The sequence below is a fragment of the Ochotona curzoniae genome, unplaced genomic scaffold (assembly GCF_017591425.1).
Source record: "Ochotona curzoniae isolate NIBS_2020 unplaced genomic scaffold, NIBS_Ocur_1.0 contig_21, whole genome shotgun sequence".
Classification (NCBI taxonomy): Eukaryota; Metazoa; Chordata; class Mammalia; order Lagomorpha; family Ochotonidae; genus Ochotona; species Ochotona curzoniae.
In genome coordinates this window covers 9,531,767-9,546,514 of record NW_024465322.1, presented here as the reverse complement: position 1 = coordinate 9,546,514, position 14,748 = coordinate 9,531,767, and the positions used below count along the sequence as shown (strand labels likewise).

The window sequence follows — 14,748 nt, the reverse complement described above, 5'->3', positions numbered from 1 at the left end:
GAAAAGCCTCTGCACAACTTCAACAACAGGAAGAAACATGGAAATTTACAAAATAACTGACATGGTATTGAGTGACCAATATGTTAGAAAATCCAAGTTCTTAACCACATCCTGTGACTACTCCATTGACATCTCAATTTTAGTTTATACACAACCGGCTGCTATGAATCTAAAAATGGTTATAGGGTACTATTCAGCTGTCTTGTGTCTATTTTCATTTTTATATTTAGCAGCTTATAGTATTCAAGCGTGGTTTCTACTGAATTATGCGGATTTTAGGATAGTGCAAACAGGCTTACAGCTCTAACAGGCCATATGTGAACAACTGAGGAACAGAACAGTTTTGGGAGGGGTGTGCAGAGAAATCTTCGATACCTTAGTGAGGAGTAACTGATCTTTGTGTCCTACCTAGTGAGGTATTTGGGAGTCCAAGCTTTTTCCTGTCTGTTCTAACCTTTCTAACCTGTTCTAACCTTTCCTTATTGGTCTCTGTCTGTCTATCTGATCTAATTTTTGGATTTCTGGAGCAACCCTGATGGTCATTGCAAGAGAGGGTGGGGAGCCAAATTTGGAACTAGGTAAGGACCAAAGAAATCTCCTTTCCCGAGTCCCAAAGGAAGTTTACTGTTCTGTTTCTGGGGACTGCTCAGGGTTCCTGGCTGTTGTTTCGATGACATTAAATCCTGTGAGGAAGGATCTGGGCTTCTTCCATCCGGTATGGGAGATCTGATAGGGAATTGTTGACCTCAGAGTTCTCGGCCTACAAGGGCACTCCAATTTCTTGTGATCTCCTTGGCATTTGGTGCCCGTACTGATAGTCCTTGGTGAGGATCTGGGAGTGTCCTGGGTTAGGATACAAGCCTCCCCCGTCCTCCACTTTCTTTTTCAATGGCAGGATTGTAATTGGTTAATTTCTCTTTTAGTTGTTGAAGGAGAATTTAAATGACCTGAACTGTGTTAATAGCACAGAGATGCTTTACCTGGATTTAAATCACTCTATAATTTTATGTATAACAATATATTTTTGTATTTTATAATGTGTTAATTTACACAGAAGTTGCCTTAAATTGTGAATAAATTATACAGTTTTTCCAAATGGAAATTATTCCCACTTTCAATTAACTGAAATATTAAATGCATACTCATTTTCACACTTGCAAATAGTAAAGAGTTCTTTAAATAACTCAAATTTTAGAGACAATAAATCATGAATCACATGTGCAAAGTAGAAGAGATTATGGGATTAAAAGTATATTTTATAATAACATAGAAATGTGAATTCCTTATACTAAAATTTTCTATGAATAATTTTTACAAAAAATATACACAAGGATAAAATCTAAAGAGTGTTAAAAATGAACACGTTTTGCTTTCATAAGACTCAAGTATATTTAATATAATAAAATGAAATAAATTATTGGTGTTCTAACTTACACTGATTCATATTTTAATCTAAAGCATCTACAAAATAAGGCAAAATATTTTTTAACTATTTTGCTCACAATTTATAACTGTAAGTCTAGAATCTTTCAGAAGTAGCTTCTACAGTTCTTGCATTAAACCTCCAAGCGTAAACATTTGAATCATTGTTTTATTTTTGATGCCCTTCAAAAAAGAAAGTTTAAACATTGATTTCTGATTGTACTATGTGAAAACATTGCAGCTTATTGTGCAGTTCCTACTGGAAAGAAAAGCAACAGTTTTGGCACCTGCATGCCATGTTATCATATATTTTTAATGTTTTTATTGTCTGCTTAAATTATAGGAGCAAGGAGCTGAGAAAATAAGAGGAAAGCTAAGGTGGTGACAGGTGTCAAGCAATGATTGATGAATTTTTTTCATGGGCCTTTCCTCAAAAGAATCTTCAATAATTCTTCCTGAGAATGATTTATTTTTGGTATTGATGGGAAGAAAAATGAGAATTATTTGGAGGCCACTGTGAAGCAGAGCGATGAAATATGAGCAAGCTGCATGCAGGATCCCAGGAAAGCCAGGATCAGTAATCTGTAACAAATGCAGAATGAGGTGAAACCTTTCCTAGGACCTTTTCCTCATCCTAATAAAAAGCAGTGTACAGAGAAAAACAGCAGAACATATTCACCCTTCTGGCGGAGAAGTAGCTAACATTGGGGTGATATGGCATTGTATGTAAAAGTTTTTTTTTTTTCCTCTGAGTAAAATAGTCCTGTAGATTCCTTTTAAAATACGTGCCATTCAATGCACAAGGGTGTGTTCATAACCTCTCTTTCGTAGAATTTGTGAATCGTGTCACTGCCAACTCTTTCCCCTATCTCTTGGAATCAGAATTCAAGTAGAGACAGCTAGTGTGCAAAAAAAAAAAAAAAAATTCTTGTGGTCAGTGTTGAGGTGAGTAGCACACTGGGGTACTGGTGTGGGGACTGAGCTGTGCTGCTTTCCATGCGCTAAGTACGTGGGCCTCTGCCGTCCAAGTGGGAGACCAGGCTGGGGGTCCTAGCTCCAAGCTTGGCCAGGCCCATCCCTGGGGAGTGTACCAGCATAGAGAATAGTGCTCTCTCTCATTCGCTCTCACTCTGCATTACAAATAAATAAATCTAAAAACATCTTTTCCTAACACTCTGTCCTTTCCCACACCATGCTTCCTTGGAATACTGGTCTGCAACACATTTGTGAATGTCATGGAAAGGGAGCTTAGTTTTCCATTTGGACAGCCTGGAAAGGACCTCTTGATAGTTCTGCAAAACCCCATGGATGCTGAGTGTGTGAGAGTGCGTGTGACCGCCAGGAGGCGGCAGCGTCTCAGGACTTCGCTCTCACGATGCAGTCATGATCCACCATGCCACGGCCATGGACTCAATACAAGCTGTGCAATCCACGGAAATAGTTCTTAGTGGCCATCACTCTGCCAGTGCAGAGGCTGCTCCGTGGAATGTTTTTACTCTTATAAATAACAGCAGGGAAATGATTAAGAAGACGGTGGATTTGATGTACCTTTCCTTAAAGCTCCTCAAAGGGAAAATAAACATCCCCTGAAAGTGAAACTTAAGTAAAGTATATCATTCTCCCCATATTTTACCAAATCTGTGAAAGCAAAAATTATTTAGATGTAGCTCACCATATATCAAGATAACTCCACTCTTGTGACTTGATTCACGAGCAGGCCAGGTGTATGGAAATGCAATTTTAGCAATAAAAATCTCCTTACATCAAAATCCTGGCACATAAGAAATTGAAAGCATCGATGTGCCAATGAAATTTTAAGGAAAATATTACCTGCGATGATAAAAAATATATAGAATTGTGTCAAAATATGTTTTTAGATGAAAGTCTCACTAGGCTACAGTTGAGGGAAACATACTATTCACTTTAATCCTGTAATCTTAATATGCTAATTTTCCCACTTACAGAAATGAATTAACCAAAGTGAAGGATTCCAAATGTCCAAGTAACTACAGACCAGCCTGTACTTTCTGAAACATGTATTAGTTGTATGACTATGATCCGTCTTCTCCCTGTTTGTCCACACTTCCTTACTGACTTCCTCTAATCCAAACTCACAATCTGGTGTTGCTCCTTACGTTAACATGATGTGGAGAGTAGCCAAGTCTCCCAATGTGTTGGAGCCAAGTGGCATACCACATAGAGACCCTGAGAATGAGTGGAAGTATTTAAGCATAAGGCATGCTTCTATCTGTACTAGCTAGATCTTTACTTCCATGTTATCACCAACACTTGCATATTTTCAAGGTGAAATGAGGGCTAGGTTAATTGGCCTTCCTCCAAAAATGGTAGCATTTTGCTATGTTTCGTGTCAAGAATGTTGAATTTAAATAGGCATGCTCTTAAATATTTTGCAACTCTACAACCAATAATTTTTCTTTCTTCATCATTGCCCCATAATAATTACACAAAGTAGCGTGATAAGAGCTTGTCAGCCAATCAAGGCAAAAAATGGGAAGCGATTTACAGGGAGAGGAAATAGCACATACAAAAATAGGTATAAATGGGGAGAAAAAGACGCTTGGTGTATTGAGAAGGTAAACAAGTCAGAAAAATCATTGTTGAAAGAATTAAGACATGCTGTCGTCACTGCCCAGGCAGAAAAGTACTGTTGAGCATTGCCAATGGACAATCTGGTTTGATTTCTTACCAGGAAAGCCTGAACTTCTTGATTGAAAAAGATAATTGATCGTCCCCGTTGAAAATTTGTCAGATTCATGATGTGTCTTATTATGTCCGATCATTATTTTAATCAGGCATTGTCTTATGCATCATTTATGTACATATGTCTTTCTCTGGTCTCTTTGATTAGACACCAAGCAGATTGTAGGCAATTTATTAGGAAAACCATCTGTGAAGAAAACGGGGTCGGATCCTGTGAGTCTGACACTGAATGGAAAGGATGAGTCTGAGTAGAAATATCCAATTTCTATAAATATTAGCGATGCTATTGGAAGATGCAGAGGGAAAAAATGTTGACATCAAGAGAAGCCCCACCCCAGTAATGGCGTTATGATCAGGCACTGACTCGGAATAGCCAGCGGGAAACATGGTCATGTCATAGCAGAGGTACAAATCTCAAGGCACAGCCACTTTGGTCAGCTACGCTCTAAGTAGCTCTAACAGGCTCAGTATCGTGCTTTATGCATCATGTAACAAAACTTCAACAGAAATCAGTATTTAGCAAGAAAATTAATTTATTAAATTAAGAGCTATCATAAAATGGGGGAGCATCTTTTTTTTATTGTTATTAACATTGTATTATGTGATAGTTTTATAGGCACTGGGATTCCTCCCACCCCTCCCATAACCCTCCCCCCAAGGTGGATTCCTCCACCTTGCTGCATAACCACAGTTCAAGTTCAGTTGAGATTCCTTCATTGCAAGCATATACCTAGCATAGAGTCCAGCATCTTATTGTCCAGATAAGTTCAGCGGCTTCTTGGGGAGACCTTCTCTGGTCTGAAGGTAGAGCTAACAGAGTAAAGTCCCGGTCAGTTAAAAGCCCCAACAAAACATCAGCAAAATTTATAACATTATGGAATTAATTGACATAGTATTGAGTAAACAATATGTTAGAAATAATGCAAGTTCAATTCTTCAAAACACATGGATTGAGACAGTATCAATGACAGGTTCAAAAACAAACAAACAAACAAAAATTACAGGTTAAATCAAGGCAAACATGTGGTATCTAACCTTTTGGGATTCGCTCATTTCCCTTAGCATTATAGTTTCCAGGCATCAAGGACTTTAGCCACTAGGCTACCATGCCGGGCTCTTCTGTCTATTTAATTATTTTCAATACAAACTAATTTAATTGCACTTCAAAAATCCATATAGTCAATGAAAGGAACACTGAGAAATGTCCACATGGTTTTCCAGAGAATATTTTCATGCATTCCTTAAGGAATTGTGATATTTTTGTGCTGGACATAGTTCCCTTTTTTATTTACTTCTGACAATGTAAGATATACTTTTGAAAAGAACTTTTTCATATTAGGGATGATTGCCCCATATGCTTTTGAAATCTGTTTTAGGTAAAGGCGTGGAGTTTGGAGTCTCATCAATTTTTAAACACATAGGGAGTACTTGACATACAGTAGTGAAAAAAAAGGTATAGTCTCATTATTAATTCACAGATCAGCTGTTCAAACAAAATTGTTTCTGAATTTATAGCGAACTAAAAGGAGCATAAAAATTATTTCTTTCTTGTGGTCTCCATAAACAGCTCTAACAGGTATAGTAGGTAATAAGTGCAATATAAATGCCTTCCCAAACAGATAAAGTGAAACTATAATCAGATTGTAAGGTTCTATAAAATATTTTTGGTTCACGGGTCTGTTCTATGGCAATACATTGGCTTCTTTCATCATCTCCATTTCTAGGAAAGAAATATGTTGCTATGTAGTGTGATTTATTTCAGCAAAGTAAAGCCAACTCCCGAGGGCTCTTTGACGAGTAGAATTGAGCAGTTCTGCAGGGACTACTCCATTCGCTCACTACGTGTGCTGTTGTTTACGCAGTCTGAAGTGGAAGGCAAGGACTAGCAAGATGGGAAACCTCGGAGCCCAGTGTAGACCCTTAACTCTGAGCTGTGCTAGAGCCTCCTTACATTCCCAGGAGACCTCTTGGTACCCATGCCTGCCTTTATCTGTGATCAAATAATTTAATCTCAGCCAGAAAATCTCTTCTAGATTTGTCTTTTTTCTATTAACTCTGGTGGAAAATGGATTTTTGCTATTCATGAAAACGTGATAAATTCAGTACTTCTTATGTTGTCTGTTAAAAACGGAAATAAGAGGAAAGGAAACAGATATTTGAAGATACTTTTTATTATATATACACACATATGTTCTTACACATATATTTATTTTTAAAAAAAACTAAGAAGAAAATTATAACAGTTAATCCTCTTAGCTTTGTGGGTATTTACATAATCCTTCCATTACCCGGCTTTGTATTCCGTTTGTCTTTAGCAAGCACCATAATTTTTTTAACACATTAAGGCGATGCTAAGCCTCATTTCTTTATTTCTTTTTTTTTAAATTTTGTATTATTTGAACAGCAAAATGACAGAAAGGGAGAGACATACATACAGATATGTTCTACCTCCTTGTTGATGCCTGTAACTAACCACAATGGCTGAGGCTGGACCAGGCTCACACCAGGAATGGAAACTCCACCCAGATTAGCAGAGCCTAAAGCTGGCATGCGAATGTGGGATGCCAGCTGCAAGTGGTGGCTTAGCATGTAGCACCATTGCATCAGCCCCTAATGTTCCCTTCTGCAGGGTCTGCATCATGAATAGTTGTACCTAGAGTTCATTGTTGCCGTTTCTATGGTCTTCATCATACTTCATGGTAACAAGCCCAGGGCCGTAGGGAGATAACACACAAAGTCATTCTCTTCCGTATTTCCATGCTGTATGATAGCCTGACTCAATCGCTGCAGCCAGAACCCAGATCCCCCGCCGTAATTCCCCCCATTTTTTTTTTTCCTATTGAAACAGACACATGAGGAGCTGAAAGAAACTTGGAGGCAGTTTTAGCTGCCAGTTCAATAGAATTATTGTTGTGTCTCCTGGTGACTTTACCCTCCAGACCTGCAGAAAATAAAGTCACGGCAACAAGAGAGAAATGTTTTTACCAGTGTGTCACAGGCCATAGCAGCGTTTGGTGTCACCCTGCTTTCTTGTCTTGACCCTTGGAAGCAGGGATCCAGGCTTTTTAAGTTAGAGGATGTGTTTGCAGAGACCAGGATAGCTGGGTTGCATTTAGAGTTTGTACGGAGCACTCAGAGTCTTGATAAACAAATGATTTAGTCACATTTTTAGGGGAAAACTTGTGATTCCTGTTGGATGGTGAGGAAGCGGCTCTGTGAGCAGTTACTTAATAAACTAATATAGAAGTACAAGTGCAAGGTCAGGGCTCACGACGGTGAGTCCTTAGTGTGGGATGAACTGCTTTGTGGGAGCCTTGTCTTCACGTGACAATATTTTATTTATTGCTTGCTGGAGCTTTTCAGGCTTTTCCCAGTATATATTTTTTAAAACCTTCATATTAAAAAATACTAGGCAGAAAGGATACATGTAATTTTTTTTAAACTCTGTCCCATTTGTGTACTTACTAGTTTAGCTAAAGTCCCTTTTGTTTCTCTTGTCAAAGATACAGCTTTTTTGGTTGATTTTCTCTATTTCATCTATTCTTGCTCACATCTTCATTATTTCATCTTATTGACATGAAATTCCATTTTCTCTTTCTTTGTAGTCCATTAGCTTGAAAGGGATGTTGTACTTTCAAATCTTTCTATTGTTTTATTTACCTACATTTATGTCTCTCATCCACTGATTTATCTCAAACTTTTTGCACCACAATGTACTTTTGTTTTCATTTTCTCAAAATATTTCTCAAGTTTATTTTTCCTTTCTTCTTTGTCCCAAGAATTACTCAGAATATGCTGTTTCATTGCCATGTTTATGGATTTTCTACATTTCCTTCTGTGTTGACTTGCAGTTTCAATTCACAGTTGTTGGAGAAAATGCTTTGTGTAATTTTGAATGTGTTGTGATTTTATTTGTGTCTGAACAAATAGCAGTATTAGAAAATATTCCACGTGTTACTAGCAAGAATGCATCTTCTGCTCCTTTCATAATGGCATGTTCTCAAAATGTGTATGGTGTCTGCAAGGGTACTGAGCTGCCTTTACAAAATCTCCAAAACTACACTTATCATCAGCTATCCAGGTCTCAGAGTCAGCCACAGAATCTACCATGAATTTTAGCTGGAATTAATGCATTAGTTCTAGTGGATCTTCTAAATGTCCCTGTCTTTGTATGATCCGTGCTGAGAATAAGTCGACTTCCCAGTACCCTGTGACTCAGTGCTCCCTGCCCTCAGCCAGAACGGAAGCATGCACGGACTCAGCCAGAACGGAAGCATGCACGGAGCTGAAGTCTTGATCCCTAACGCAGTGAGAGATGCTCATCTGTAGTTTACGCTGCCCGAGTCCCTGCGGCAGTCTGAAGTCCATAGCTTGGAAGTTGGTCCACGTCTCCCAGGTGGCTGTTGGGGACCCAATTACTCTACCGACCACTTGATGCCTTCCAAGATACACATGAATAGGAAGCTAGACTTAAGTGGTGCCAGGATTTCACCTCCAGCAGTCTGCTATGGAATCCAGGGACCCCAGGTGGTATCTTCACTCATGTATCAGATGGCCACTTCTGTACATTGTGGGGATGCTAGCTGCAAAGGAAGTTTATGCATAATGAACTTGTTTTCATTTCTTCTGTCATCTCATGAGAAGTATTTCATTTGATAAATGATAGGAAAATTGTGCTGCTTATGGTGTAAAGAACTAAAGTTCTCTACTCATTCACAGTAAGTGCTGATAACGTTTATGAATGCATTTACTCTCACTCTTAAAGTCATATGTTTTTCCTGTCCCAGCTAATGAGAAAGTTGAGATTCATTGAAGCCCAAGACTGCATATAGGTCACATTCATGCGACGTCTACCGAACTGAAATACCAGATCATGGAACAAAGACTACCAGAGAACTACTTACAGCATTGAAAACACCAGATATCTGTATATATAAATCATTTTAGGACCTTGCTTTGAACCATAAATTTGACCTTTTAAAAACTTTATCATTCAGAAAAAAATGATATAATTTAGAAAAACAAATCTTTACTTAATTCTTCCCACCAAATCTGGAAATTCCACATGATACCAAGCTGACCAGTGGCATTCATTTCCAAGTAAAATAATTGATGGGCAGTGAATTTTAACTCTCTTTTCTCCATCTGAAACCTCTATACACATGCTAATAAAATATTAGACAAACCGTGTTAGGCCTAGTACTGTGCAAGATTTTATTATACTAAGCAGGCATAAAAGTTGAGAGCATCGTAAATATTAATCAGTAACTAATGAACAGTGGGAGACTTGTGAATATTAATCTGTACTGGGGGAAATTTTGAATTAGAACTACCACTTCCTAATCAATAAATCACTGGTGAAAACTTGAAGGCATTCGCATACATCTGCTTACATCGCTATATCTCGGGCCCTAAAAGGAAGTACGGGATGAGTGCTACAATAGATGTAATTTTATCACCATACCCAGAGCTTCTACATTTTTCACTGAACCATTTATACATATGTGAGTGTGTGTATATATATATATATATATATATAATTTTAATTACCACCTAAAGAGGCTGGACTTATCACAGGAAACTTCAGTCCATTCCTCAGCATCAGAGCTAGAGTGATTCCAGACTTCCAAGCACTTGTTTCATTCTTCCTCATCAGCATTCAGAAACCATTCCCCAAAGAGACTTGGAGACTCAAGGTTAAGAGGAGAGCTGAAATGACAAAACTTTATTGGATTATCGCTTTTATTAAATGAGCCGATTAATGCTTTTTATCTGAGACAATGTACGATGTATAATAAAGGAAAGTATATCTTCCATCAAAATCCATGACTTCCTACAGAATACCAGTATTTCTGCATACCTAACTACCCTTCCTGATTATCCAACATGTGCTAAACATTGCTCTTTTTTATAGTATGTGAGACTCTATATTAGGACAGTATGAGAGTGGACAGTGACACTTATGAATTTATGATTTTTTTGATTCTGGGACCAAAATGTAAGATTCATTTGACAGGTGAGGATCTTTTTCTTTTTTTTAATATTCAGAAATGACTTAAAACCTATGATATATTTCTTCACAACCATTAATGAGAATATTTAGAAGTGCAAATTGCACAATGAATGTTTCTTCACACTACTGTGATGAAAAGTAAAATGCTAGTCCAACATAGGTATGGTGCCAGCTATGTTTACTAGAAGAAACCAATCATAGAAAGACAGAAAAAAGACAGAGATGAGAATGTACGAGAAATGGTGAATGCCTTTCAGAGATACACTGGGAATGTGAATTCATTTATGATATTTCAAATATCTGGGAAAATATTAGCAAATTAGGAAATAGCAAAACCAAATGATACCATCAAGTAGTAGTCACATCAATAGTTTCCAAATTTTTATGACTCAAAATTTCTACACTGATTAAAAGAAGGGAGAATTGTGTTAACCACAAATATATGCCCGGGGCCCTGTGCTTAGTGGTTGTCCAATAACTATTTTAAAAAGCCTCTTAAAGTAATTATTTATAAGTTACTGTTTTTCTGTCGTATAGAAGAATATGCACTTCTGCTGTTGACAACAGTCTAACCATGAATATTGGAACAGAACTGAAGGTATCGTGCCTTCCCAGTTACATGCAATGTAATAAAAAGGCAAACTGTACAATTTTACGGCAGTTTCAATAAAGTGTGTGGGTTTCTTCTGTTTCCAGAAGTATGACCAAAAAAACCTGAATTTTTGCAAAATGTTTTCCTTTTCCTGTGATGATCAATATGAGTTTACTTAGATTTTGAGTTTGCCAAATGATCCAGGCAGGCACTGTGTGTACCCGAAATGCTTGCAGTCCCAGCTGGCTCTGCCTCTGATACAGTTCCCTGCTAACGCGCCTACGGAAGCTGCAGGGCTTGACCGTGTCCTTGGTCCCCTACATCCATATGGGAGACTGGGAAGAATTTCTTGGCTCCAGACACCCGCTTGGCCCAGCCCCAGCCATGGAGGTCGTTTGGTAAACGAACCCAGAAAGCAAGCTCCCCTCTCTCTCTGTAACTGCCCTTCATGTAGTAAATAAATCTCTTTATAAAATACTTCAGAACTGTAAGGAGTTGTTACCTCAAATTTGTTGTATTTTATGTTACTCGAGGGAATAATTTTTACAAAAATAACTCATTGATGAATATAAAGAAAATGAAGTACACATATGACAGTAACATGACTGAATGTTACATGTTTCCTTTAGTTATTCTCAGCAGGATCATGCTTCTTTATGTAGGATCATGCTCCACGGAGGAATACTTCTCTGAGCTCTATTATTTTAAATGTTTAGAATTACTGTCAGGTGATTTCATCAATCTTATTAACAAACGGAAAAAACTTGCTCAGTTCTGCTGACCAGCATCCTTTCTGAGTATAATTTTGTTTTCTCATTTCTGTCTTATTGCCGCTTATTTCATTTTTTGATTTTTGTTAGAACAATGCTGTGTTAAATGTCAGGGTTTCAGTATCTGTCTATACTTGCTACAGGGCATTCTGATCATTTTCAAACAATAGTTAGAATAAATACTCTGAAAAATTCTCAAATGATTAGAAAGACCCACAAAACAACATAAATAAAACTTTGATAGAAACTTGGTATAAATCTCCAAAATTTTTCATCGTTCAATATAAGATAACACAGTCTTAAGTTAAAAATTAAACAATATTGACATAGCAAAGTTTAAAAATGGAAACTTATTTTTAAAATTTACAATACAGGGCCAGACAGTAGCCTAGTGACTGAAGTTCTCACTTTGCACGCACTGGGACCCCATATGGGCACCAGTTCATGTCCCAGCAACCCTACTTTCCATCCAGCTCCCTGCTCATGGCCTGGGAAAGCAGTTCAGGATAACCCAAAGCCTTGGGACACTAAATCCTGTGTGGGAGACCTGGAAGAAGCTTCTGGCTCCTGGCTTCAGATCAGCTCAGCTCCAGTCATTGCAGTCATTTGGGGAGTGAACCATCAGGTGGAAGATCTTCCTCTCTGTCTCTCCTCTTCTCTATATATCTGACTTTCCAGTGAAAGCAAATAAATCAATATTATTTTTTTAAATTTACAATATAATAGTTATTAACATTATAAAGATAATTAAGGTTACCGTAAGACATAATACTTAAAATGTAAGAGTTCTATGTCAAAATTATAGCGATATGCAGCTATATGTATATATGCATATCTATGCATAGTCTTATAAACTAAAATGCAAAATAGTCTTATAAACTCATAACAGTTATGAGTGTCACATTCATTTGAAGGCCGAAAGACAAGAAGCAAATTAAGTGAAAGACATTGATTTCATGTAGGAAGAACTTTCATCTTTCTAGGATTAGCAGCAGTTAATTAAATTGATTCAATATCCCAAGGTGAGATACAAAATGCTTACATTTTACTCTATGTTGAAAGAACAGCTTGCTACTCTGGTTGTAGGCTGCTTTGAATTATTTTGCTTGCTACAGGGTGATTTATCATTGGAAGTTAAAAGAGAATGATCTAGAACAAGAAGAAGGGAGGCACGCTCTATGGATTAATCCTGAAACAACTGTACCATGAGTTGTCACGTCCTGACTCCCGATGCCCCGGACACGGAGGGGGTTACCCTTAGTCTGCTGTGAATTAGTAGTCCATCTGTAGTTTCCTGTCTGATTATGTTTTCGTCTTTTTCAGATTTGGATTTATTCTTCATAAAGATGAGGCTGCATTACAAAAAATTGATCTTGAAACCATGTCCTACGTCAAGACAATCAGCTTGAAGGACTACAAATGTATACCTCGATCGCTGGCCTACACTCACCTGGGAGGATACTACTTCATCGAATGCAAGCGTGACAGCACTGGGGCAGTGCCCCCACAGCTGGTGCTGGACAGTGTGACCGACTCAGTCCTTGGGTTCAATCGGGATGTCACAGGCACCCCCTACACCTCCCCGGACGGCCACTATCTCGTCAGCGTTAGTGACGTGGGAGGTCTTGTGCGAGTGCAGTACATCAGCATCCGAGGAGAGATACAGGAGGCGTTCGTCATCCACACAAACCTGCACATATCTGACCTGGCCTTCCAGCCGTCCTTCACGGAGGCCCACCAGTACAACATCTACGGCAGCTCGAGCACACAGACGGATGTGCTGTTCGTGGAGCTCTCCTCTGGGAAGCTCAAGATGATCAAGAGCCTGAAGGAGCCTCTCCAAGCGCAGGACTGGCCTTGGAGCCGCAAGAACCGGCGCATCCAGGACAGTGGCTTGTTCGGGCAATACCTGATGACGCCTTCCAAGGATTCTCTCTTTATCCTGGATGGACGGCTGAATAAGTTGAACTGTGAGATCACCGAAGTGGAGAGAGGCAATACAGTCGTCTGGGTTGGAGAGGCCTAGGGGCCCTCGAGAATCACTGATTGAAGAGTTTTGTAGTACACTGCATTAACTCATTGTTTAAACTTACAACTTATCTTTCAGAGTTGATGTCCTAATCAAATATAATTTACTTGATTGGCTTGATTTAAAAATGTATATTTTTAACAGACACATAAATTCTTGCTAATATTGTTTGACTAAAAATATTTAACACAATGTTTAATGAAGATCACATCCATCATCAGATTCAAATGTGCAATTGTGTTGAAAGCCAGTAAAATAGCATTTTAAGTTACTTAAAAAGCAACCAAACTGCAGGGACTGTCAGATGACGAAATACGATGTCATTTTGAGGGTGCTTTATTTTTCTCATCCTTTTGGTGTTCTTAACCTAGAAATAAAAGGCATTGCAAAACCTTAAAGATCTTAATTCAAAAATCTTTGTGCTTGTCCACTGTTTATAATCTTTTGTGCCTTGAAGGGGATGTACAGGACGAAAGGGAAGGTAATAGCTGCACAGTGAACACCCACCTAATTGTAGAAGCCTCTTGTCATTAAATAAATATATACGCATTGAACATCCTTTGTACCAAAACCTGCTTTTAGGCATTGATTTGACCCTCCGTGAAATATCATTTGGAGGCTTATGTTGACCCTGCGTGGTGTACGAGCTGGCTAGTTGATGTTTACTGTGCAATTTGCAGCATGTTATAGAAAATGTGAAGAGAGGAAAAATAATTAGGATGAAAATGTTTGCAATGTGTTACCCACTTTGTCAGTCACCGGAGTGTGTTATATTTTCATGCAAATTTCAGATGTCAACTCTTTTACAAGTTCTTATTTTATTATCAGAGTGGATTTTTAATAATATCACCAGGATTGCATCATCAAGAATTTCTAATTCCTTCCCACCCCCCCAAAAATGAATTACTGTATCTGCTTAAAACAAATCGTCTATAGGGAAGTTAAGATCGGGAAGGAAAGCTGATGAGATATGCCGGTTTGGGAGAAATGGGAATAGAAACTGCAATTTAACATGTCACCTACTGAGTTAAGGTGAACTTGTGCATTTGCGCTTACTACTGAAGTAGAGCACATCAAAACACATCTTGTCTAATAATTTTCCTAAATGATTTATTCAATCAACTCCTGTATCATCCTAAAATGATCTCTCTTTGATTACAAGTGCAGTTGGCAACCTCATTAATCCTCTTATTTGAGACAC

The 14,748-nt window shown here is 38.2% G+C and overlaps 1 protein-coding gene across 3 annotated transcripts in view; it reads left to right on the top strand.

Moving 5' to 3' along the window:
• The window catches only part of FSTL5 (follistatin like 5), a 196,459-nt gene extending 182,915 nt beyond the window's left edge, over positions 1 to 13,544 (top strand). For all 3 annotated transcript variants that reach the window (XM_040971412.1, XM_040971411.1, XM_040971410.1), the window contains one exon: positions 12,842 to 13,544. In XM_040971412.1, the coding sequence (XP_040827346.1) occupies positions 12,842 to 13,544 (703 nt within the window). The remainder of the gene's footprint in view (positions 1 to 12,841) is intronic.
• Positions 13,545 to 14,748: the final 1,204 nt, after the last annotated feature.